We start from the raw sequence: 25,983 nt of genomic DNA, 5'->3' as shown, positions 1-25,983 counted from the left end.
TGTCTGCAGTTGTTTCCTGTTTCACATTTTCTAACTGTAAGATTGTCTTGTGGCCGGTGAAGTCCTTGTGCTTTTCAGATACATAGTATGTCTTTTGCTTGTTTTAATTTTTATTGAATATAAGCTGCTAGGAACTTTCTGATCCTAGGAAGACCCCAGGCAATACTGTCTATTCATATCTGCTGTGCTTATTGTCATGAATCTGGTCTTGTTGCACCATCTTATCTGATGCTTTAATTGTATGCCCTCTTAGGGAACCATAATGTTTGCTTTGTGTGAGCATTTTAGTACCAACAGTCAAAGTAGCTCTGAAGATGTTCTGCCTATGGGTGCTCTCAGTCTTCTCCGCTTCTGAGATTCTTATAGTGTTTCTCAACATCACAGATCATAGTCTTGTTGTCAAATGATTCCCCCTTTTAAAAGTTCATTACTTGTTTGTTTGTTTCTTCGAGGATCATGTCCGTGCTGCCATGACCTGCATTAGATTCTTCACTCACAAGGCAAAGTCTTACACAGAGCTGGGAGACAAACAGAAATGGCTCCTGAAGGTCAAGGACCACCTCAAAGTCTACCTGCAGGAGGTTTCAAGGAGTTCCGGAAGGAAAAAAGCTGCTTGCACTTTTCGGAAGAAAATGACAGCCACTGACGTGTCAAGGTATCTGCAAAACAGAAAATGAAGTTCTGGGAATGAGGTTTCACTTGAGGCTTGTCTTGATTAGGAAAACTGGTTGAGTTTAGATTGGGCTTAGCTAACATACTCTAGCTAAGCCCAACCTAAAGTCGATCTTTTCCTAGTCAAGACAAGCCTCAAGTGACAAAATGTCAGTCTCTGTACCACCTACCCTCCTGTATGTAGGCAAAACTGATATGGATGTAGTCATGCAATTTACATTCTGTTTGCTAAACTTATTGCCTGAATAGTAGCAGAGCTAGATGTGAGCTTTAGAAGCAAGTTAGATAGTTCACTGAATTTCCAAACTTTAAAATGTTAGAAGTTTAGTCCTCTCTTTCTAACTTTTGGAGTGTCTATAACTACAGTTTTCTTAAGGTCTATTTTCTTCTAAAGTTACTGAAACTTTTTCACACTTGACTGCAGTTTAACAAAAATTAGTCATTTTGTGTATGTCTGGGAGTTGTTGTTAAGGATCCACAGCTGGTCGGTGTGCATAATGCTGAAATTCAGGTGAGCACTCGTAATGCACGTTTCCCATGCAGTTCTGGAGAGCTCTTCAGTGCAGCAGTGGGGCGAGACAGAAGGAGCTAATGTTAATATTACTGTATGCCCAAGTCAAACAGCTAAAATAGCCATTTTTAATTTGTTACAGACATATCTACCTTTTGAGACTCTTTCAGTAAAGTAGTAATTTGTGGCCGGAGCACTTCATTAATAGTTGTGTGAATGCATCTATGTAGCCAGCTAAATGAGATTTTTTTTTTCCCCAAACTAGGCACATCAATACAGTTGAGCTACAGATGGAAGTCACCAAGTTCCTGCATCGGTGTGAGAGTTCGGGGACCTCTCCGATAACTGGCTCAACCTTGCCCACACTCTTTGGAAACAATCACATGAAGATGGATGTAGCTGGCAAGGTACTAGCTGCCATTTAAAACATAACATTGCTGCCTTAACTTGACCTGTTCTGTGGATTAAAGGATGATTTGGGGGCCTAGAGCACTTATCTGGACCTTCAAATAATACAAAAGGTACTTTTCAGTTGTAGCTCTCAGTGCATTTTAAAGGTAGGTAAGTATCCTTATCCTTATGTTACAGGGGGAGAGAAGTTAAGTAACTTGCCCACCATGGGGCACCTGACAACAGAACTCATGTCTTTGCCTCTCCCTCTCTGGATCATGCTGCCTCCCATTGTTAGAGACACTCCTTAACAAGGCTGTAAATTGCCTTTTGGCAAATGCTATTGCAATGCTGAACTCAGGCAAGAGGCAGTAAGATGCCAGGGCTACTTTTGTGCAAGTGACTTCATTTCCTTATGAGTTTTCTACACATAACCAAATGGTGATGTCTCACTTTCCCCTATTTCTAAGGTTGGCAATTTCTTCTCAGGTCATGCTGGAAGGGAAGAACATTGAAGAAGGTTTTGGAATTGCATTCAGAGTCCTCCAGGTATGGAAAACCTAAGAAGTTGCTGCATGTAAGGTTAATCCCACTCCTGTAAAGCACCACTGTTTATTACCAGACCCATTGCATCAGGTGGGGAAAACATAAGTTTCAGATCTGTCCCCATGTTTGTGTAAAATACAGACCAATCAATTATATAGGTTCTAAACCTCCGTGCATTGTCAGGGACCCTGCTCTGCCAAGGAAATAAACTGCCTGGCCAGCTTTTAGTTTAGAAGGTCACTGATATCAGCTTCCAGATCTAATTAAGCTACTCTTTCTTTTTTTTGAGGGATGGAGTAGAGCTTAATTTTCAAGGTTCCCCTGTCTGTGTCTCAATGTCATGCTGGCAGTTCTGAGATCTCTAGATCAGCCAGAAGGCTGTCTTGCTGTGCACCTGAATAAACTGGTGCCCGCTCAGCCACTGAAGGAAAGGAGATTAGAGGAGGGGGCACTCTGATGGGAGAGAACAAGTGAAGGAAGGGGCTCCAGGCACCATGTGAAGAGAAAACTAGGGCACTGCCTGCTCTGCTGAGAGATGGGTCTGGTCTCTTCAGAGCCAATTAACTTGCCTCCTTGCTCATCCACAGAGTTAGCAATGCATTCCCTTCCTCCCTGCTGCTCTCCCAGAGTAACCAAACAGTGTTCTCCACTGCTTTGCACCTTCCTCAGTCACTCACACGGTACAAAGTGCTACCCCAGGTGTGAATGGAGAATTCCGATTTGGTAGCATTTGACACCCACTCTGCACAGGTGTCAGTGACTGTGCAGGAAATGGAGACAGTGAAGAAACAGGCCCAGAGCTGGCGCTATGCTGTTCCCAGAGCCTGCTCATCCAGGGAGCAGAAAGTATTTAATTGGAAACTGTCCCTGTTTTTGGAAATGTCTCTCTCCAGCATGTGTGGCTGGCTGAGGCTGAGATACTTGCCAGCATGATACTAGTAGCCCAGGTGCTTAGCTGAGAAGGACCCACGTTAGTAGCTTGGTGGAGTGCAAGGAGAGTGGAGCAGACTGCAGCTGCCCAGATTTCCAGTGCAGAGGAGTAGCTCCTGGAAACTAGGGTCCCACTGTGATCTGAGTGGCCTGGCCTTTCGGGGCAAAATGGCATGCTAGGCCCTCTTGCCCTGAGGGCTGTACTTCTGTATGGAAAATGAGGGTGGCAAGGGACTGCGTTTTAGAGCAGTGTGACTGTACTTGAGCCACACTTTGCTCTCCTAGCAGCAGAGTGCTCCTCCTCTGGGCAGGCTTGGTAGAATCTGCCATGACTGAACATGCTGCTTTGATACTTACCATTTTCCCACTTTAGGACTTCCAGCTGGAGGCTGCAGCTGTATACAGTAAAGTGGCCAAGGCGCTGGTGAAGCAGCAGAACTACAGTGAGATCCGGCAGCTCCTTAAATGCGTCAATGAGTCTGGAGTTGCAGCCAAAAATGATGGGGATATCATCATCCTAAACTGCCTGGATGAGTTTAAGGATATTCCCTCTGAGGTAATGCTGCCCCAATGGCACTGTCTTCTGAGGTGGGAGTAAGCTAGAAAGGGGACAGTCCCTTGCCTCTCAGTATCCATACCCTGCAATGAGTCATGCTGTCAGCCTCTTCTGGCCCCTTATTTCACATGTTCTATCTCAAGAGAAATCAGTGAGCATCTGCACAGGGAAATGGCTGTTCAGGGGATGTGATTGTCTAGCTGCAGGGTCCTTTTCCTCAAATCTCCCAGCAAGGTGCTGTGCAAGTGGTACCCAGGAGACATCCTTCTACCAGTGGGATCCTCCCTTACACTGCTGTTTTGGGATGAGGAGGCATGTCTTTCCATGAAGATCCCTTGCTGATAGAGAGGGCACGTGGAGGAGGGAGCACAGCCATGTGTGCCCCCCAAGCATTTCTGCCTGTGTAGGAAGCCACCCGTTAAGATTGCCCAGCTCATCACAAAGCCTTTACGTTGCTCTGTGTGTGTGTGTTGCGTTGAGGTGGGAAACCAGGAAGATCTCTATGAAGCTACCACTGCATAGAGGGGGGCAGGAAGTCCTGATGGGGGGAAAAGCTGCCCTCATGGGGTTCCTTGAAGACATAACAGTGGTGTTGGGCCAGAAGGTAAGCTGCAGTAAAAGGGAAGATTTGGGCTTAGCACCTGGCGCCTCAGGAACCGGGACAGTTGATGGCTGAGATGATTTAAACACCTTGCTGTAATTTCATCTGTGCAATGTTTTGATCTGATAGGCTATAAAGATATAATGGTTTGCAATCTACAGTCCACTAATTGTCACCTGCTTTTCCCCTTTGGGATACAGGATCTGGACAATCTGATCCAGGATATGGACAGCGATGAAAACAAGGTGAGTAAAGTGTAACGGGAAACTCTTAACCTGCTGTGGGAACGCTGAGCCTGGAAACCATAGCTTCTCAAGATTGAGCTTAGATACCTTGTAAGTGCCTGATCTCATCTCTTCTCCCCAACAGTGGGAGTGAAGTGTCCCCAAAAGTTAGAGACCCTTAGGTCTCTGAGAGCTACTGTGTGGGACTTTAAAAGCAATGCAAAGATGCAGTTGGTTCTTTTTGGTTCTTCCTACCTATTTTCTCATAGATGCACTTAATTTCCCAGTGGCAGCAGGCAGTTGATGGGAATCTGTGTGTATCTATGGAGACCAGCATTGAGCTTATTATTATTCCAGTGTTATATTATTGCCATTGTGGTAGGCCACACCGTCCTTTATCTCATTGATTTGGTAATTCCTCTTCTTTGTAGACTCTGCTAAGACTGAAATACATGGCTTCTGTTAATTATATACACTGCACTTCTCTACTGTCTTTTAGTATAAGGCTCTCAAATAATTTTACATTCACAAATAGGTAAATAGTCTGTTCCCATTTTATAGATGGAAAAACTGAGGCCCAGGGATCATGTGACTTTCCAGGGTCATATGCAAATCAGTGGCAGAGCTGGGACTTGAACCGAGGAGTCCTGATTCCCACTGTCCTGCTCTGACCACTAGACTGCTGTTCTACATAGGCTGAGAAATTGGAATTGATTTCTGTCACTGCAATAAGTTCAATGCTACAGTGACCCTAATGTGAGCTTTTGAAAGAACTAGGCCATGGGCAGAATGCCTCTGTGAATCTTTTCTGTTCAGATATGGAGGTTTTCAAGCATGAACTACACATGCGAGAAGCCTGATTTTGGTTCCATGATGATCAGCATCCAAGTTCTAAAAGCCAGTGACAGACGCTTAAATTTTAAAAAGTCTAATGCACTGGCCCTTTGTAGTACACTTCTTATAGCAGAACCTGGCCTGTGCTACATCACAATTCACACCCTCTCTAAATAGTACAGCCTACTGAACTAGATTTCCCAATGGGCCCTCACCTATACCTGTGTGTTAGAACTCAGTCTGGGAGGCTGTGGCGAACAACTGCTTTTCTTTATTGCTTCAGATCCAAGCCTACCTGAAGTGCAACAAGCTGCGTTCTGCCTACCTGGTCTCAGTGAGACAAGAGAATACCAGAGCCGTGGAGCTGGTGCAGCATGTGCGGCAGTTGGCAGAGAACAGCGGGGAAGACATTGTGCAGGCCATCTGTGCCCAGTGGCTTTCAGTGCACCAGCCCAAACAAAAAAGCCGGTTCACTCAGACCACTAGGAAATAACTTCCAGGCACCAGCATCCATAAAGGGAAGACTTCATATGGCACAGAGAAGAAGAGCTCAGCGATCTCTCAGTGGGAGTGAAGTGGCAAGCAAGAGCTGCTAGAGTGTCTGTAGCTAAAGGGAAGGAATTTACTTCATACAAGTGCCAATCCTGTGTTCTGATGACCAACAATCTCTACCTCAGGGTGTTTTCTGTGCGTTTTTAAACCTGAACAAGCAAGACTAAGGATTATGGAGAAACGCACTTTTCTCCTCTTTCATAGAGGCATTGAACTCTTTTGCCATGGGTTTGTTTTAACCCAGTAAACCTGTGTATAGTTGATGACCAAATCCCATCCCATCTCAGATCAGTGTAGGTTGAAACATGAATCTCTGTGATTTCTATTAGCCAGAGCCATTATATAATGAATCGATCATTGCAAAGGTTGAAGAGAGTTTTGTTTCCATTTACATAGACTTGGGACTGAACTTTTGAGGTGACTTTTTAAAGATCTATACTAATTATCACCAAGTTTTTTACACTAGCCCAGTATGTACAAATCCTTGAGTTGGTTTGAAAGGCAATGGCTAGTTGTATATGGCAGGTGTCTCTCTGCTGAAATCACTGGCAAGTGTTTGCCTGTTGCTTGGGCCCTTGGATGGATGGATGTAATTGGAACGGGATGCACTACAAAGGGGAGACAAAGGGAAAACCTTAAAATAGGATGAGAATGTCTGTGAGAATTTGTCTTACCTCTTGCTTCCCTAGTTTAATCCACTAAGTGGATTAAACTGCTGTGATACAACTGTCATTGGATAGTCGCAAGGGCTCTTATGTCCTTTTCCATAGTGTAAACAAGCTGAGCTATACACCCGTTGCACTGTAGGGAAAGCACCTTCCTTTTATAAAAGGGTTTATATGGTGAAATTTAATCACACAGCAAAGTAACAGACTGCTGAACCATGCAATGAGTGTCTTTACCAACGCAATCTTTCCCCTTCCGACAAAGTGAAACATTTTGGACTGAAGTGTTATATACTTTTTAAAAAAAAAACAAAAAAACCCCCACCCCCCCATTTGTTCCTGGAGTGAACAAATGGCTCAGAATGTCTGGAATACACTGGGGACTGGCAGGCATCCTTTAGCTCAAGTGATGTCCCTGTATTAGTTGCTGCTGCACAGAATCTCTTTTCCCCAGTTGTCTGCTGCTGACTAGAAACAGACCAAAAGCCGCACTCTCCTGGTCTACTTCATTTAACTGCAGGTTCCTCTAGTGTAAAGTGATTCTGTTTAGGGGCATTTGGATTTGGCTACTGCTTCTCTGCAGCTGTTAATCAGAGTAGAGGGAAAAGTAGTAAGGAGAAACAGGCAGCAGAGAATGGAAGAAGCAGAAATGAGTGATGGTTTAAAAAAAAGTTCCTTAACTTTGGCAGCCCACAACATGCTTGTAGTGCTATGGATGTAGACTGCTAACATTTAGAGATGGGCAACTCAATTTCCCTTTCAGCAGCTCCCAGTATATTACAGTCAACTGGCTCACTTGCAGCCAAATGCACTCTATAAAGATGTTTGGTTTCTGGAAGTGTAATATAACTAATTCCATTGTATAAGGTAAGCTAAGCAAGCAAATAGAGTCCTTGTGATAGAACAGACCTCCAATGAGATTAAAAGGACTTGGTTGATCTCATTTTGAATGTTTCATGACCACTGTCCCACTGACTCAAACATGTCTCCCTGCTAGAGATGCTTAGCTCATTGGATTTGGGGTTAGAAATAGCTCAGAGCTAAGAATCAGGGATGACCACACTTAACTTCCAGAATCTCCTAACCCCAGATCTCAGAGATCCCATTAGTAAGGCTAATAAAAGCTGCTTTTATTGTCTCGGCCAGACAGAACCGGCCTTGCAGTATGCTCCAGGAGTTAGGCTTATCTTGTTGGGTGTGATACTTTTTATGGTTTGAGTCGATACCAAATCTACAAATATGGGTGGAGAGGTCTGTACTGTGTGCACTGATGCAGTATCTACCATTCTATATGCATCAGTGAGAGGAACTTGAACAATATAGAAGGAAAGAATGGTGCCTGCCATGTAGCCCAGCCATTTTTGTGCCTGTCTTTCTGCTTGACTTCTTTGCACTGTACTTTACGCACTTTAGCAAGTGTTTGTTGCAATTTTGATAGTCCTTAACTTAGAATTCTAAGGATTTTTTTCTTACCAGCAGAACTGGAATTTTGGCCCTGACCCTAAAAAACTTGTGTCACGAGTAGTGCAATTAGTGTTGGGCTTAAAAACCCTAAGCATAAAAATGGATTAAACACTAGTAGTTGAAAGAGCCATTTGTCTGTTAAGTTATAATCTGCCTACAATGAACAAAGGAGAATAAAGTATTATCAGCAAAGGTCACTTGCCCCAGTCTCTCGTGTATTGCTCTGTTCTTTACCTCTAGCATAGTTGGGTGGCCTCTCCCTCTTCAGCTTGTGTGTTTAACTGGTCTGGGTCTCTATCTGTTATGGAAAACACCTAGGCCAGGGGTGGGCAAACTTTATGGCCCAAGGGCCACAGCTGGGTATGGAAATGGTATGGCCATGAATGCTCATGAAATTGGGGGTTGGGGTGTGGGAGAGGGCTCTGGCTGGGGGAGGGCATGCTAGGGAGTTGGAGGTACAGGAGGGGGCTCTGGGCTGGGACCAAGGGGTTTGGAGAGCAGGAGGGGATCAGGACTGGGGAAGGGGGTTGGGGTGTGGGAGCATATCAGGGGTGCAGGCTCCAGGCAGTGCTTACCTTAAGCAGCTCCCAGAAGCAGCAGCATAGCTGCCTGGCTCCTACGTGGAGGCGCGGCCAGGCAGCTCTGCACATGGCCCTGTCTGCAGTTCCTGGCCAATGGGAGCTGCAGGAGCAGCACTTGGGGCAGTGTGCGGAGCCCCCTGGCTGCCCCTATGCATAGGAGCCAGAGGGGGGACATGCAGCTACTTCTAGGAGCCACACAGAGCCGGGCAAGCCCCTGCCCCCCCCCACCCACTCAACACCAGAGTGGGACAAGCCCCAGACCCCACTCCCCGGCAGGAGCTCAAGGGTCGGATTAAAATGTCTAGAGGGCCAGATGCGGCCCCCCGGCCGTAGTTTACCCACCCCTGACCTAGGAAGAAAGCAGTGGAGTTCTAAGCCAGGGAACCAGTGCAGAATTGTTCTGTTCACTCTAATCTTCCTAACTTAGTCTAGGTTTAAATATCTAAATTAGTTGGGAGACTTGTTCCACAACCTAATAAATTTCACTGAGGAAATATTTCCTACTATGCAGCCTCTATTGTATTTAATTTCACTCCTACACTGCACACATGAAACTAGTGCATGCCCCTGTCACCCACTCAAGAACAACTTAAGTACATGAGAAGAGTAACAGTGTAAAACAGGAATGATTTTATTTAGTAATGTAATGGTTGGAGATAACCCTGCAAGTCACCACTGAGTTAAGCCTCGCTGTAGAGAGAGCTGGTAGTGCTAACCTCATCAGGAACTAGGCATCTTCTCACAGCAAATGTCATTCACTTGTGACTACACAGAGTACAGGACTGAATGGCTGGATTTCCTAACAGGTGGAAGGCAATCCTGGAAGCTGTGATACCCTGACTGCAGTGACATTTTAGCCATGTGATGCTTCCAGAAAAAAATTCAAATGAGGTACAAAATTTGCCATCTTATAGCCACGCAGCTCAGTTACCACACGGGGTGGGAAGAGTTTGGAGTCTGCATGCCTGCAGTAATGACCAACTTTACTTGCCCTTTGCAACAGGGGTGACCAACATGTAAGTGCGTAGAACTACTGGGCAGGCAAACTTCACGCTAATGTAAACTACTGTCTACTCTTAACTTCCTGCCTCATTGCTAATGTGGCCATTGCTGTCTCCCTATGGATGATTCCTGCCTTTGTCTACTGTACATATGGCTGCAATTCCAATATCCTCCATCAGGACAGCAAACGCAGCAGTGAGGTGTCAGCCACGGCTTGAATTACTCTGCTAAGTAGAGGGCAGGTTCTGTTACCTACTACCCTATACACAACTCACAATTCTCAGCTCACTCGCTCTACTGGCAGCTCTCCCCTTCCCCTCCCCTCAGAATTCCAAAACCTTCTAAAAGGTACATGTGGCTTTTCTTGGGACAAGTTTAAGACTTCAGCATTGATGAGAGGAGGTAAAGGGCCAGGTATTTCTTAATAAGCCTGCTCTAGACTTCCTTCTGCTATGTAAAAGTAATCAGATGGGCTACCCCATGTGGTGCTTGTCTAACAACCGAGGCTGCAAAGAGCTGCAGAAGCTGTGCCCTTCTGCTTAAGGGCATGGCTTGCTTAGTACAAGTACCCTCCTCTATTCTGTTTATGCAGTGCCTAGCACAAAGTGGCCCTCAAGCCTGGTTGGGGCAACAAGGGCTACTGAAGTACAACTGATTAACAATCTCAAGGGGCAAGAGGGGCCTCAGCATGCGGATCACCTGAGACTTGCTCCTTTGAGCTGGGGCTCGCTGCAGCTTTAGGATCCCCTCCCAAGCCATGGAGCGGAGACAAGTGACTCAGTGGAGCGTACATTGAAGGAAACCCTCATCGACCAGTCTGGTTACTACTGCTGCATAAAGACCCTTCCATAAGCATCAAGCAAAATTTCTAAATTGTCTTGTACAGAAACCTAACTCACCTAAAGCCTCCACTTCTTCTGGGGAACCAGGGGAAGAATGTGTTGTGGAATGGGAATGGAAGGCTGGGAGGGGAAAGGATAAGCCCTGAGTCCCTGCACTTTGCCCTGAGCCTCCAGTTAGGAAAGGGGGATGAGTGGAGCAGTAATCTCACCTTCTCTTTTAAAACAAACACATCACAGAAGTTCAAGGACAATTGTGACTATAAAGTCACTGGTAAAGCTGCTGCAAGTGCCAGGCAGTGGGCTGGCTGCATGGTTGCATATGTTCCTCTGCCCAAGCAAAGAGCTCCTTAAGAACATCAAATCCAGGCTCATCTTGCTATAACTCAGGGGTTTCCACAGTTCAGTCCCACTGGATGCCCAGCAGCTCGCAACTGACATTCCAAAGCTTCTTTGCCAGTTCATCGTTCCGGCCTTGAGGGGACACATAGGCTGGCCGGCAGTCACTGCAGAAGGAAAAGAGACTTTCATCAGGTGCCCTGGCTGCATTAGCACAAGTAAAAGGTCCAGTTAAAATGCATGGAGACACTAGCTGATGATGATGTCTGTCAGCTTAACTCCTTCAAGCTGGATTTAAAAAAAATAAGAGGAGGAGAGGAGCATTGGTAGCATTGCTAGGGTGGAGGGAGTGTGTGGAGGCAGCTGGCAGCCAGGCCACCATACTGCTGCACCTGGTAAAGATGCAGGCTTCAGCATAGGTAGCAGTGGTGGAAAGGAGAGCTGGTACATGAGGGACCACCACTGTAACCCTAGGAGTTCCAAGCTGTGCCTACTAGTGTCTGGTTTATACAAAGGTTACAGCAATGGCGCAAATGCCATAGTTCACTGAAGCCTTTGAGACATGACTATAAAAATAACATGCTAGCAGGAAAGCACCTGAGAACTTGACCTTTCATTTTGTATGTTTATAAAGCAACTTGTACCTGTGTAGGCCACATAAATACCCAGTGTGGCTGCCTCGCAGGCAGGTGCTCATAAGAAAGGGGAATGATGCTGCCCCCTCATCAAGAAGTACAGCTGTGGAATAAGCTGCAGCAGTAGCAGAGCTTGGAGAAAAGATCCTCCCCCCCCGCCACAGATGTCAACTGCAATCAACAAATAATTAAACAATTCTTCAGCATGGTTGTCTGAGGAGCCAGTGGCTTGAAGGCAGTTTTCCAAGCCGACAGTGGAAGGTGTAGGAGGGCTGTAACGTAAAGATGGAGGCTACTTGAACCGTACTGAGTTCCCACTTAATGGCAGGAGTTAACTTACTACCCAATCATTCTGTTTATAAAGAGATGGTACATACAAACTGATTTCACTAAACAAGGTAGTTCCATATTTTATACACTCCAAACTCCTCCCAAAGACCAGTTTTTCCACTGACACCTACAGAGTCAGACATTCCTTTATTTTAAAAGCCGTACCATTGTCTTCTCTCCCACGGTATGCACATGCCTTTGGTGAATAGCTACAGTCATCTTAGTGCTATTGCCCCTGCTCCTCCACCCCCACCCCCTTCCATTTTATTACATAACATCCAATATCAGCTTGTGAATTCTTTGGCGCAGGGTCTGTATGCTCTCAGCTGTACTACTGGGTATGGTAACGTAATAAACTGAAGTTGTAGTAAGGGAAGGAAAATTCACGACCTGTTCAGGATTTCCAAGCATGCTAGAACCTGCTCATGATGATTGAGCACGATGAGTGCCTCGGAATGTAGGGAATGCTGATGTGCAGTCCAGAGGGGGAAAAAAAAAACAACAGGCAGCAGCAGTCACATTGCCATTACCTGCCCTCTACGTATGCTTGATTTAGGGCAATAGTAAACTGCATTTTTTCACATTAGCGCTTCAAAGCGCTGCCGCGGCAGCGCTCCCGCGGCAGCGCTTTGAAGCGCTAAGTGTAGTCAAAGCCCCAGCGCTGGGAGAAAGCTCTCCCAGCGCTGTCCGTACTCCAGCTCCCTGTGGGGAATAACGGACAGTGCTGGGAGCCGCGCTCCCAGCGCTGGGGCTTTGACTACACTGGCGCTTTGTAGCGCTGCAATTTGCAGCGCTGCAGAGGGTGTTTTTTCACACCCTGCTGCAGCGCTGCAAATTTGCAAGTGTAGCCATACCCTCTGACAAAAATTCACTTAATAAGACTAAAAGATAAGAAAATACAAAGCAGCATTAAAAAAAAAATATCTAATTTTTTCCAAGAGTTCCACTGACAAGGAGTGGATGGCTATGTATTATTTGGAGCTTGCCATTTTAGCAACGAAAACAACAGGAAAGGCAGCCTAGGGATATGGATCAGGGCAGGAAGATCAGAACTGCAGTCAGAGACACGGATCAGCATGTGCTTTCCACAGCTCTTTTGTGGCACAGAGCTGTACCCACTAATCTAAACAAACAGGAGATGAACAAAATGTGCCTAAGAAGAGCTCTGGCAGTCTCCATCAGTATCTCTTCTCCACCTGTTTTGCTATAGGACATCAGCTTCTGCTACAGCTGCTTTCTTCATCACTTCCTATTTACATAAAGGCCATTTTAAAGAAGTATTAATGATTGTCACAATTTACATTCAATTAAGTGACAGGATTTGGACACAGTTCTATTTCAGAGACAGTCCAATATAAATCTAGGCACACACACTCAAGCTGCTATTTGCTAACCATTTCTCCACTGAGTTCATGCTTGCTTCTTTTACAAACCTGAAATCCACTTAGAGTTCACATGCTCCAGCACATGGGACAGCTGAGATTCACAAAGGCTGCTTTTATCTACTGGGAGATGGAAACACTTGAGAGAGGATTAGGGGATTTCTATAGCCAAGGCAGATTAAGATGGTACAAACTCTGTACTTGAAGATCAGACACAAAGGCGTATCCTGGATTAATCTTGTGGTTCAATCACAAGGGAGAAGATTTCAGTTTCTAGTTTCAGATATGAAGGAGGGAGTTTTATCTCATGTCAACTGCATTCATGTAAAATCAAAGGGCAATTTCCATATCCAATTCCCAAATGTGAGGTGGTCACAGTGAAGTGATCAAGGCAGAAAGGCAGCACCGAATGTAACTGTCCAAGAGTTACATGTGATGATCACTTGGTTAAGCCATCCTAAGCTGTGTTTTCGGAAGAGGTAAGAAGATGGTTATGCAGGTCACAAGATAGCTCAACTGAGATCAGTAGCAAAATGAAGCTGGACTAAATGAAAGAGAAAAGCCACGGAAGCCATTTTTGCAGAATGAACTGCATTGCATGCACAGACAGGCAGGGATCTCCTTTCCTGAAGCTTCCTGCAATGTGTGCAGCTTCAGGATGTGCCATGCTTTGGAGAATCAGGCCACATATGGAGGTATTTAACTTGAGACACAGTTTTGAAAATCTTGAGCTCTGCTTGCACAACACCTAGCACATTTGCTACTGCCTTATAATCTGAGGACCTCCAAGCACTTTACAAACATTACTGAACCAAGTGTCCTAACCCCACTGAGATGCAGGTACTATCATCCTTTTGCAGATGGGGGAAAACTGCAAAGAGGACCAAATTCATCCCTGGTGTGACTCAACTGAATTCAGTGAAGATACAGCAGGGCTGATTTGGGCCAGAGAAGTTAAGTGACTTCCCAAGCTTTCAATACAAGTCTGTGGCAGAGTAGGAATAGAACCCAGAGTCTGTGACAGCCCATCTACGGCACCTGGCACCCCTCTGGGGCACCTGGCATTGGCCACTGTTGGAAGACAGGATACTGGGCTAGATGGACCTTTGGTCTGACCCAGTATGGCCATTCTTATGTTCATCTTGTGCTTTAAGCATGAGCCCATTCAAAGACTACGGGACTGGGTATAATCTAAAGCAATATACAGGTAAAGAATTCCTTGCAAATACGACTTTTATCTTGGTGTCCCTTTCCATGAGCAATCCCTTTCCAATCCAACATGTTCAGATTCTTGTAACTGGTACAAATTTCTAATATTTCTCCCTTCAGATCTGTGTAAGCCTCAGTATAGTCCCCTCTCAGACAAAGATTATAGCCTTACCTCACCCACACCTCTTATCCCCACACCCCAGAGACATCTGGGTTGCACCCTTCTGCCCCACCACAGCAGATCAAGGACCTCTGCCCACCTGAAATACTGTCCAGTCACAGACTCCAGCTCCTCAGCCACCGCACAGTACACGCTGGTCTGGGCTCCTTCACGTGGAGTCTTCAAGAAAAAAGAAAATGTCTTCCACAGCAGGGTCATTAGAATCGAGTGCCGAACCAATTCTGAATGAACAGAGCCGGGATGCAGTGAGTTTGCAGTGACTCCAGTGCCTACAGCAAGAGGGACAACAAGGAGCATTTATCAAATTCGACCCTGCCTACATGCACTAGAGCCTCCTTAGAAGGAAGGCATTAACAGCCTTCCTGTTTTACCCCAGTATCTAACATGTTAAAGAAACAAAGGTCCAGATGCAGATATAGTGGGGCAAACTGAATTCCCTTACACTTGCTTGCTGGAAAGCTGGACAACATCTCATCCCAATTATGAACACTGCACCATTTTAGTCATTAGGCCTTTTACAAAGCAGCCTAGCAAAAACATTAGAGGCTTGCCCACTGCTTTGTAAAGCACAGACCCCTCCTGATTTACTCCAGTACTAGGACTCTAGATAAGAGACCTTATCTCTATTTTTCAGACCTGGAGTCTTATGAGAGATGAGCAAACCTCAGCTGTTCCACTGTGGACTTTGATTCCTAGGCTGCGCACAGCAGCATTCAAAGCCTTTTCAGTAGCAGTCCATGGTTCACAATTGCTGCTTTGTCCGTGCGGATGCAGCTCGTTTGTTTTCAGATTTGCTTTTTGACAAGCGTTGAAAACAATTAAACCTATTCCTCTGAGTAGGGCCAGCTCACTCCCTCGCCCTAGCCCTGAGGTAGAGGCACAGCCACTGCCTTAGGCCAACTGCTGGTCCCTTTGGATTGACTGCATCTGCTCCCACCCACCCTGAACACCTGCCAGGGACCCACATAAAGTCACTTCCTTACCCCACCTTGAATATCTTCATTTCTGCACAGGATCTAAGTACAGACACTTTCTAGCACCATTTTGAAAGCCACCCTCCAGAGCCCAAAGGATCTGAGTATGCCACATCTGGTATACAATGAACTCCCCTCTCAGACTCACCTTGCAGGCGTCTAGCCAGCTCCCGGGTGAAGAGTACATTGGCCAATTTACTGTGACAATACGCAAGGCCCCAGTTGTAGCACTTCTCACCCTGGAGGTCATGGAAGCGGATCCTGCCTCCATGATGAGCCAGTGAGGACACATTCACTATGCGGGCTGGGGCTGACTGCTTCAGGCACTCCAGCAGCAAGAAGGTCAAGAGGAAGTGACCTAGGTAGAGATGGGATTTGTTTTACTTTGCCTTTCTATTGTGCCTTCCATCCTAGGATCTCAAAGCACTTCAGACCAAGTACTGAGGCAGCTCACTATTAACCCCATTTCACAGATGGGAGACATGAGACATAGGCAGGTCAGGGCCCAACATTTCAAAAGTGGCCTCTACTTGTGGGTGCTCAAACAGCTGGAACTGGTGAAAGGTTGTAGGAGATGGCAGTCCCATTTGCCAGCTCTGTACCCTCAGAATAGGCACCCCATGGGTAGTGACTGGGCAAAATTCCCCTGCACTGGTCCTCCCCAAGAAATTTAGCACCCTCCCAAAACAGCTTAGGTCTCTACTGAGGCTTAAAGGACTCTGATCTTCAATTATTTCCCTGCATTCTTAGGGACTTGAGAGGAGGAGTCTTGGATGCAAAGTCTCCACCTGGGATTTTTTGCCACCACCATTTATTAAAAGGTCCCAGCTGGCTCTGCCTGCCACATCTAACTCTCAGACCCTTACCAAGGTGATTGACTCCTAGATGCATCTCAAAGCCATCAGCTGTCTTGGAGTAAGGGCACAGCATCACACCTGCATTGTTAATGAGGATATGTAGTGCCTTCTCCTCTGCAAGGAACAACGGATGGGATGAAGCATTAAACAGGGACAACCGCCCAGCACCCGTATGGCATAGATCAGCCAGAGAACTTGGGCTGACTGAGCTGCAGCTGTCCCTCCCCTCCAAAATATAAAAAGAAGCTCCCCAGGCTGGTGACTCTCCATCATGCAACCAAACAGAATCTTATCAAGCAGGGGAGTGTCTGACCAAGTCCACTGGCAACAGTGTGCCCTCCCTCCTGGTTTAATATTGCTGGCAGTGTCGTGGGGTGGAACTGGTCCAGCCCATGTTTGCAGGACAGACTATTACCACTTTGCAGCCTTGCTTCGAGACAGCATGAACCTCTGCCATCACAGGGAACAACTCCAGTTAAGGTAGCTGGGACTCATATAGTGAGTAAGAATAAATATATCAGAGGGATAAATACCAGAGAGGGAGAGAAGTTATTTAAGTTAAGTGCCAGTGTGGACACAAGAACAAACTGGCCATCAACAAGTTTAGGCTTGAAATTAGACAAAGGTTTCCAACCATCAGAGGCGTGAAGTTCTGGAACAGCCTTCCAAGATGAGTAGTGGGGGCAAAAACCTAACCAGCTTCAAGGCTGAGCTTGGTAAATTTATGGAGGGGATGGTATGAAGAGACTGTCTACAATGGCATGTAGCCAATCTGCGACTGCTAACAGCAAGTATCTCCAATGGCTGGTGACACGACACTAGATGGGAAGGTCTCTGAGTTACTACAGAGCATTCTTTCCCGGGTTTCTGGTTGGTGGGTCTTGCCCGCATGCCCAGAGTCTAACTGATCACCATATTTGGGGTCGGAAAGGAATTTTCCCCTGGGTCAAATTGGCAGAGACCCTGGTGGTTTCTCACCTTCCACTGCAGCATGGAGCACGGGTCACTTGCAGGTTTAAACTAGTGTAAATGGTGGATTCTCTGTAACTTGAAGACTTTAAATCACGATTTGAGGACTTGAGTAATTCAGCCAGAGGTTGGGATCTATTACAGGAGTGGGTGGGTGAGATTCTATGGCTTGCAATGTGCAGAAGATCAGACTAGATGATCATGATGGTCCCTTCTGACCTTAAAGTCTATGAGTTTATAAGAAAGGGCATCTTCACAGTCACTTTTATAATAATAAGGAGCACTTATATAGGACCTTCATATTCAGCTCTTGAAGTGTTTTACCAAGGTGATTAAGCCATGACTTGCTCAAAGTCCCACAGCAAGTCAATAGCAAAACTTGGAATAGAACCCAGGTATTGCAACTCCCAGGTCAATCTGTCTGCTACACCACGTTCGCTCTTCGGAACTAAAGAGCAGAGAGCTGTCCTTCTGATCAGAGCTGGTGTTAACTAAATACCCTCCCCAACAGTAAGCGTGACAGCATCTAGAGGCCATACCTGCTAGGAAGTTCTCAGCAAACTCTCGGATAGACTTGGTATCAGCCAGATCCAGCTTCTTCACAATTACTTGTTGGTTCCCTGTCTCAGCTCGGATCTCACAGGCTGCTGCTTCCCCTTTTGCCATGTCTCTGCAGGCAATGATCACCCTGGCACCTGCAATGGGGAAAGGACAGCAGAAACATGGGCCATGAGCAGTGGGGGCAGTGTGGGGAGCCAGGACAGAAAGGCAGAGGGCTACCCAAAGGTCAGACAAACAGCCTTTCTACCTGTGAGTTATCAGCTTAAATGCAGCCCAGCTAGGTAGTGACCAAAGGGTGCTACCTTCTTAAGACTGTTCTTTGGTTGGTGTGAAACAAGCTTGAAGTGTCTCTGTCTAACTCCTTGTGGGCAAGGTGTCCATTACACAAAACCAGCAATATTGGTCCTGCCAGACTCCCACATTGGTAGTCTCACCACAGTGGCCAAGGTTTGAATGGACCACTCCTGCACCAAGGTGGCCTTGGCTAGGGCACTGTTTCTAAAACGATTAAGAATGTAATTTAGCCCCCTCCATAGTAGCTGTCCAAATAGCTTTAAACCAAGTTAGCCTCAGCCATGCTGTAACAAAGACACACACCAATGAAACTAAGTTGGGTCCCAGCCTCACATAGGTGGGGGGGTCTAATGATAACATGGACTTCCAGGACTAAGTTCTGAAAGTGTGTCTAGGAGTCCACCCAAGTGCAGTACTGAAGCTATAAGGCTCACCCACAGTAAAATTATTATTGAGTCAGGAGACCTGCTTCCAGCATTGCTAAAAGTTTAAGTGTCGTTGGGATGTATAACCATGATATAAACACAACAAATCCCGCATCTTGGCAGGAGATTAGAAAAGATGACCCTTGCAGTCTCTCTTAACCCTGTGATCCTATATTAAAGTTCTAGACTCTCCAGAGTTCTAATCTAGTTCCTAGGACCTGGTTGGGTCTATCTCCATTATAACTTTTAGCTGTGTTTTACTGGGTCAGAGGACAACCATGTGTAACCAGATCTCCAAACTCCATTATAGTTGTAGTATAGACGGGTCTGTCAAAATAATCCCCTCCCAGCTCCAGAGAAGAAAATAGTGACACCCAGTGAAGATGTAAATTACAGAGGGACTTTTGGAGGTGGAGGAGGGACAGGTGACTTGCCTCTTTGTGCGAGATCTCTGGCTGTCTCCTTTCCAATGCCTGTGTTGGCCCCCGTGATCACCACCACCTTTCCATTCAGCTTAGTTGTTGACTTACACACCCCTCCTGCCATGTATCTCCTAGAAGAGAGGACAAGAAGAGGAACTACTAGGGATTCACAAGGACAGTTTTCTGGTTATCAGGGTCAGTCCTGGGGCTTGGCATTTAGTGTTGTGTTATACTGCCCTGCTTGCTGGCTTTGACCCAGCCACCTAGTTATTGGGTTCAGAACAATCGGAAAGACATGGGGACATTTACATAAACTGCCAGTTCCAGGTTCCTGTTTTCTTATATTCCCTCCCTGGCGCCAGCTACTGCTCACTCTTCTTAGAGGTCATTACAGCCACTGATGCAAGTTCCCATTCATCTTCTAAACCTCTGCACCCTGAAGTAGACAATATTCCAAGCTGCCCACTCTGCTGAAAACATATTGGCATGCAATGCACTGACAGGTGGGGTCTTGAGCCCTGGTTTCCAGTGGCTGCACCCCAACGGGGACATAAGCCCTGGTACTGTGCGGCCTAGCTGAGAGCTTCCTTTATTTAGTTCAGGGGATAGATCTGAAGTTTTCCATGTCACGCTGCATGCAGCAGACTTGGGGACCACAATGTCTGCATATATGCAGCTGAGGGTTTGTTACGAGCACCACATAAGAGGGGAATGTGGGGAACAGCCCCAGAGCGGAGAGGCACTATACACAGCCCAGAGGCAGGAGTAAACCAGAGGCAGCAGGCAAGTCCTTTCTCCCATCCTCTGTCCCATGAGCTAACACGGGCACTTTCTTTCCCAAATCCTATCTCAGGTGCCCCAGCACACTGCTTCTGTTCCAGAGCCTCGCCTGGGCTGCAGCATTAACCAACATATCAGTCTTCTTGCCCAGCCCCGGCCTATAGTCCAGGTACCTATGAGTAGGCCAGTTCCCTGCCAGAAATTGCCTTAAGCACCAGCAAACACAGTAGGTAGCTTTCTGTATTGGGTGTTGTAAATTCTTCACTGATGTGTACAAACAGTTACACAAGTGGGATGTGAGTTACCCTATTGGCTGTTGATATCATTTCTCTCGCAGATCATCCAATGATCTTCCTGTCACCTAGACCATCTGAACAAATCTAATGCATCTACACTAAAGGAATTTAAAAGAGTGTGAGGTGAATAAAAAGCCTCCCCTGATACTGTTGCTTTTAATGACTAAGAACTGGGCCAGATGTCCCAGCTGTAACTCCAACCAAGACAGCATGGTTACGCTAAGGGAAAATTTGGCCTTCTTCCTTCACATTTTTATGGACTGACAATTATCTTTTTAATCCTTTGAAACTTCATATTTCCCAAAGTAAGTTGCCACCTTACATCAACTTTAAAGTGCTCAAAGATAACAAAATGGCAATTATAGAAAGTTTACAAAACATTTAAAGTGGCTACCTGAGGGTCAGGTTAGGTGCGAAGTATTGTCATTTTATTGCCAACAGTACAAGAGCTTATTTTAACCTGAGAATTGATTCAGAGAATCATAGAAATTAGAGCTAGAAATACCCAGCAGGTCTCAATCCAGTCCAAGATTAGGAGTGAGTACAGCATTGTTCCCTACTATTTCCTAGATACAGGGTTCAAGGTTAGCCTAACATTTTAACTTGGTGAAGTCAAAAAAGAATCCCCTGCCCAAACCCTTTCCAAAAGCAAGCTATCTATTAAAATTTATTGGAAGCAAAACAACTTTCTTCTTTTACTTAATATTCTACCCTAAGCATTTATGGTCATACTATTTTTATGCAGCACTTTTATGCCTTTCAAGTGCTGTGCAGACACTAATATAGTAACCCTCATAACATCTTGGTAAATTAGTTATTAGCTCCCTTTTACATATGGGGAAACTGAGGCACGGAGAGGCTTGCCCAAGACTGCAAAGCAAATGGACAGCAAAGACACAGTTCAAACCAAATATAGCCTGACTGCCACTTCCCTGCTTTAATTGCTTGTTAAGTCTGCTTAATTTATAAAGAGGAATGGAGAGGTTTTAAGACTCACAGATAACATGATAATGTAAACCCAGGTTCTCAGAATCCTGGAAATTTTTTCTTTGTAGATTCGATATTAATATTTATTACCTAGCATATTACCTGATCTTTCTCTAAGTGCAATAATTAATAAACTGATCTGCCTTCTCTACCACGAATGCACTTGCTGGATCCCCATTTAGCAGAAGTAAAAAGGTGCACACTTTTTAAAGGGTAAAAGGGTTTACACAGTAGCTAATCAATTATCTAATACAGACCTGATGTAGGGAGCTGTCATGAACAGAAGGAGAACACAGATGAATATTCCCAACACGGTCACCAAGCAGTTTAGCATTGCTGCTGCTGTCTGTTGGTTACCTTCCCTTCCAATGACTCTTGTCTCTCAGAGACACAAGGGAGGGCGAGTGAAATACACCAGCTAGGGAGCATTGCATGCAGGGAGTTGTAGTCCTACCCATCAGCTTTGTGTGCAGAAAGGCAGAGCACAACATGCTGGGAGTTGTAGTCCAACAACCCAGTCTGGGTAACGCGCCGTACTGGTGGAAAAAAACAAAGGGACATACCTAGTGATTTCTCTGCAGGGAAACAGATATACCTTCTCCCCCAAATAAAACAAAACTGCAAACAAGTCAGTTCCTTAGATCTAAAGGATCAATAACTTCCTACCTACTGAGTTAATTTGTTCTCTACTCTATAACTTTCTGTGGTTTGTTTTATCATTTGCTAACTAGCAGCAGCGCTTCTGGTCTTAAAGTGCTCTTAAGAGTCCAGACGAACCTGGGTTCTATTCAGGATTCTGCTGTTGCCTTACTAAGTGACCTTAGGCAAGTCATTTCACTGTCTCTCTGTGCCACACCTGTAAATCGGGGCTAACAGTACCCACCTGGATAAAGTATTCTGAGGTCTAAGCATCAAAGTGCTCTCAGTGCAATATTTAAATTAACTGGCTAGTGTGTATATGCACTCAGGAGTGATAAATTGTGTCAGACTCTATATTGCTAACTAAGAGAATCCCAGGGTCCTTTAGCTCAAGTGACGGAGGTCTGTGCCTTTTGTAGCAGCAGGACTGGGGTTCTAGCCCTGCCGTTATCATGATGTTCCAAGTGGCATGCTGTGCAGGATAGTGACAGCCATACCACCCTGGTCAGTCACAGATTTGTTCTGATGTAGCATTACTTCACTTCACAGCTTCCAGGTGAGCATTTTCAAAAAGTCGCACATCACAAACACAGGTTCAACATCCACATTTCACTCACTGAACAGCCAGCAAAGCAGGAAGTAGTTCTGATCACTCTATGATGAATTATGTTATATTGGCATCATGGTACTACACCAGTGGCCAAACTAGAAATTCCCAGATGGATATTTGTGTTTAATCTCTTTGCAGTGTTTGTATTACCCTGTTTGGTGAACTATTTTCTTAAAACACAAATAAAGCTGAGGGGTTTGTGCCACCAGCACCAGTGCTCTTCTCTCAGCCAGGATGCTCAGAAAGAAACACACAATTGAGGAAACAGCAGTTCTGCAGATTTAAATAGGCAGAAGGAATTACCTGAGCAGAAAGCTCAGCCTGGAAGACTCATCTCTTCTAGGCCTGTTTGGAGCATGATCCCATTCAAATATCACACCAGTGATTTCAGTAAATGACCCTTCTTTAACCCCACTTCTAGGTTTCTGTTATTAGCTCTAAAAAAATGCAGATGATTTTGCGCGTGTGTGTAGAGAGAGCTAACGGAAAGTCTGGCATTTCTCAATGAATGATCAAGACAATTAAACTGCCTCCTCCAATGGGCCCTTTACCAATGAAGAAGAGAGCTTAATGAATTTAGAATCTGGGGCAATGGGTCTGCTTTGCTTCCCTGACAGCTCTGGATTTTTCACATTTTCTAAAGATTTAGGTGCAGGCACTGGATACAGAAAAAGAAGCTATCAAAATCCAGTTTCCTTCATTCACCAGAACTTTACTGCTCATTGTTTACATATAGTGGTGGCCAAAGCTGGCAGCTCTCAGTGGACCTATACCAAAGACAGATCTGTTGTTTCCGACACAGAGGTCCTTTTGAAAATGTCTTGTTTTGTTTGCAAGCACTCTTTAAAATTAAAAGTTTTCTACTGCCTATGTGACATACATATAGTTATGGTGGCTGGTACCAACCATTCTAATTAAGATTGAAAAAGTTTCATTTATAACTTCCTGTTTTCACACTCATAACTTTCTGAAACATTCAATTTTAGTTTTCCATATTAAGTCTATGCCCTGCAGTGAATTTTACTGGAAAGGGCAAGCAAAAATCTTTCAGGCTTGAATTATGAGACAGTGAAAAAACACACTTCCCATTATAAAATAATTCTAATAATTCTTTTTAAACACAGACATAGCAAAACCAGCAAGAATTTAAAATGGGCATGAACACAGTCCTCATTGAGAAATAGTAATGCTTTTGGTTGACTTGGATATGATTTACCAAAGTTCTGACTATTTGAAAATTGCATAGTGACCATGGACAATAGAAAATTTCCCTACGAGTCCAGTTAGATATTTTAACAATAGTTATACTGTATAGTATCAGGGGGTAGCCGTGTTAGTCTGTATCCAAAAAAACAACAAGGAGTCCGATGGCACCTTAAAGACTAACAGATTTATTTGGGCATAAGCTTTCGTGGGTAAAAAAAAAATCACTTCTTCAGATGCAGTATACTAGGCACTCCTACTTAATTATGCAGGCATTTAAGTATTTGTGACAGTTTGGGGAATCTACCTATGTAAATTTATGAATTCTATTTGATTGTATGAAATCTCTTTCTCACTATGACCTTATATGGATTAAATCTTCCATTTTATGGTATGAACCTGACAATGTCCAATCCTGAAAGAAAGAGCCATTAGTGGCCATCAATAACTGAATACCCTTATCTTAGCAGATAGGGTGGATTGATTTAAATCTCCAATTTTAATCATGACTTAAATCAGCAAGCAGGAAACCTTGATTTGTACTTTTTAGTTATTTTCTTTAAGATTAATTCTCATTAGTTGGTAACCATTAAAACATGTTGATTTGCAACAAAATATAGCCCTTACATTAAATTTGTGATTCTTTTTGCTAAGCAGGAGATACCCCATATCTATACACATTTATTTAAACAATTATATAACAATTTACATTTATTCAGATTCTTAATTTTTAAATTTTTATTATGTTACAAAATGGTGAATTTCTTATTTATTAGTTGATTAAGTTTTACTTGTACTTGTGTCAAGCTCTATTTGGAAGGAAATTTTAATTCAATTAAAAATGTACAAAAAGAGTGGGAGTGGGGCTGGCTTGGGGGGCATGGGGGAACTGCCCCCCCAGCACTCACTGGTGGCGTGCCAGATTGCCGGTGAGTGCAGGCCTGACCCTGCAGCAGTCCTCAGGGGAGTGGGTGCGGGGTTGGGGCGGAGCAGGGGTAGGAAGGGGTGGGGATGGAGCAGGGTGGGGGCATTGGGGAAGGGGTGGAGCAGGGGTGGGAAGAGGCAGGGCTGGGGTGGAGTGGGGCAGGGGCTGGAGCAGCATGCAGCTGCCTAGGGCACCAGGAAATTTGGTGTCCCAAGTTTCCTGGTGCCCCAGGCAGCTGCGTACTTTGCATATGGGTAGGGACAGCCCTGGTCATGTTGTCCCCAAAGCATTAAACTGTAACCCAGAGCGCATGTGCAAGAGGAGCTCTGGTGAAAGGTGTGCTTAAGCTACTGGGGAAACTGTGGAAGGTCCACACTGGTCTTTGGACCTAGAGCAGCTGGGTCACATGGCTCCATATCCCAAGAGAGGATACTAGCATTGGAGTCTGTATCCTGAGAGTGTGTCTGAAAGGCCAGACATAGAGACAGTCTCTGAATACTACTCAGACCCAGCAAGGTTGGAAGCACCCAGGATTCAACAGTTGCATCCAATACAGCAGGTGATCTTCCACAAGGAGGAGCTCAGTCAGGACTCTAACACTTCACTTATTGTTGCAAGGAATTTAACAACTCTACTGGCAAGACAAAAATGGAGCCAATTTTGTACTCCAAATCCGAACTGCAGGGAGAGGGGAGTGTCATTTGATATCTTTGAAGTTCCTGAAAGAACTCTGCTTCCCAAGCTGAGGGTTGCAGCACAGTTGATGAGAGCAGGAAATCATTTGATGTCTTACATGAGATGAATGGAAGTGTCTCAGGCTAGTTCCCTGTGGTCAGGTGTACACATCACAAAAGCAACTACCATAACTACCACCACTTGGACCTCTTGTTAGCAAAGGGTAAGGAAGAATTTACTGAATGGGGCATACAGGCTATTAACCCTAAAGGGAGCCCTCCAGGTCACAGTTGAAGTAAACTGTTAAGCAATAAAATAGCCAAGAGTAACCAGAGTTTTAGCTCTTCACATTTGGAGAGTATGAAGTTTACTCACTTCTCATTTAAGAAATAAAGCCTTTCAGTTACCCCTTCTCTCCTGTGACAAGCACATTGTAGCTGTATGACCACAACAACCGCTGTGTGAGTCATCTACTGGCTGGTTACATCCAGCACCAGACAAGTGGCCTGTAAAATCTGCAATAAGCAACTAGTGCTACTCCATGTGTGGACTGACTGAATACATGTATTAATTATTATTATACTTACAAATTAACTGTTCTTTTTCTATATGATTGATTATTATTTGAAAATTAAGGTTGGGAAGCAAGAGTTTACTCACTCCTTTTTTTACCACTAGTGTTAAGCCATGTGAGAAAGTTTGTGTTGACTTTCTGTACTGTATCTGCTCCTTGGACAGGAGATTTCGGTGTCCAGATCTGCTGAGCCAGAACCTGAATGCAAAACTACTGTGTTGGATGACACAGCATAACAAACTCAACACATTGGGTTTCTTTGAGATTGCTGGTATGTGCACATCTTTGCTATATTTGTCAGGGGAGCAAACCACCTCAAACCTTGCTCTTGGATGTGCTTGCAGGGCAG

General features: G+C 45.0%; 2 protein-coding genes across 6 annotated transcripts in view; one reads left to right on the top strand and one right to left on the bottom strand.

Annotated features, from left to right (window-relative positions):
• Positions 1-8,258, top strand: part of ZFYVE26 (zinc finger FYVE-type containing 26) — a 72,965-nt gene extending 64,707 nt beyond the window's left edge. For 2 of the 3 annotated variants that reach the window (XM_045014199.1, XM_045014201.1), the window contains exons 29-34: positions 453-655; positions 1,449-1,590; positions 2,063-2,122; positions 3,423-3,605; positions 4,407-4,451; positions 5,548-8,255. In XM_045014199.1, coding sequence (XP_044870134.1) covers positions 453-655; positions 1,449-1,590; positions 2,063-2,122; positions 3,423-3,605; positions 4,407-4,451; positions 5,548-5,757 — 843 coding nt within the window. In that variant the 3' untranslated portion in view covers positions 5,758-8,255. Of the gene's footprint in view, positions 1-452; positions 656-1,448; positions 1,591-2,062; positions 2,123-3,422; positions 3,606-4,406; positions 4,452-5,547 lie in introns of all 3 variants that reach the window. The other variant, XM_045014202.1, reaches the window with a different exon arrangement.
• An 875-nt stretch (positions 8,259-9,133) lies between these two features.
• Positions 9,134-25,983, bottom strand: part of LOC123368941 (retinol dehydrogenase 12-like) — a 17,976-nt gene continuing 1,126 nt past the window's right edge. For 2 of the 3 annotated variants that reach the window (XM_045014203.1, XM_045014205.1), the window contains exons 2-7: positions 18,958-19,076; positions 17,783-17,938; positions 16,284-16,388; positions 15,566-15,775; positions 14,523-14,712; positions 9,134-10,873 (exon numbers count right to left, since the gene is read on the bottom strand). In XM_045014203.1, coding sequence (XP_044870138.1) covers positions 10,771-10,873; positions 14,523-14,712; positions 15,566-15,775; positions 16,284-16,388; positions 17,783-17,938; positions 18,958-19,076 — 883 coding nt within the window. In that variant the 3' untranslated portion in view covers positions 9,134-10,770. Of the gene's footprint in view, positions 10,874-14,522; positions 14,713-15,565; positions 15,776-16,283; positions 16,389-17,782; positions 17,939-18,957; positions 19,077-21,265; positions 21,451-25,983 lie in introns of those variants that run through there. The other variant, XM_045014204.1, reaches the window with a different exon arrangement.

The sequence above is a fragment of the Mauremys mutica genome, chromosome 4, assembly GCF_020497125.1.
Source record: "Mauremys mutica isolate MM-2020 ecotype Southern chromosome 4, ASM2049712v1, whole genome shotgun sequence".
NCBI classification, from domain to species: Eukaryota; Metazoa; Chordata; order Testudines; family Geoemydidae; genus Mauremys; species Mauremys mutica.
The sequence above is the reverse complement of the archived record's forward strand: the minus strand, read 5'-3'. Positions and strand labels throughout refer to the sequence as shown.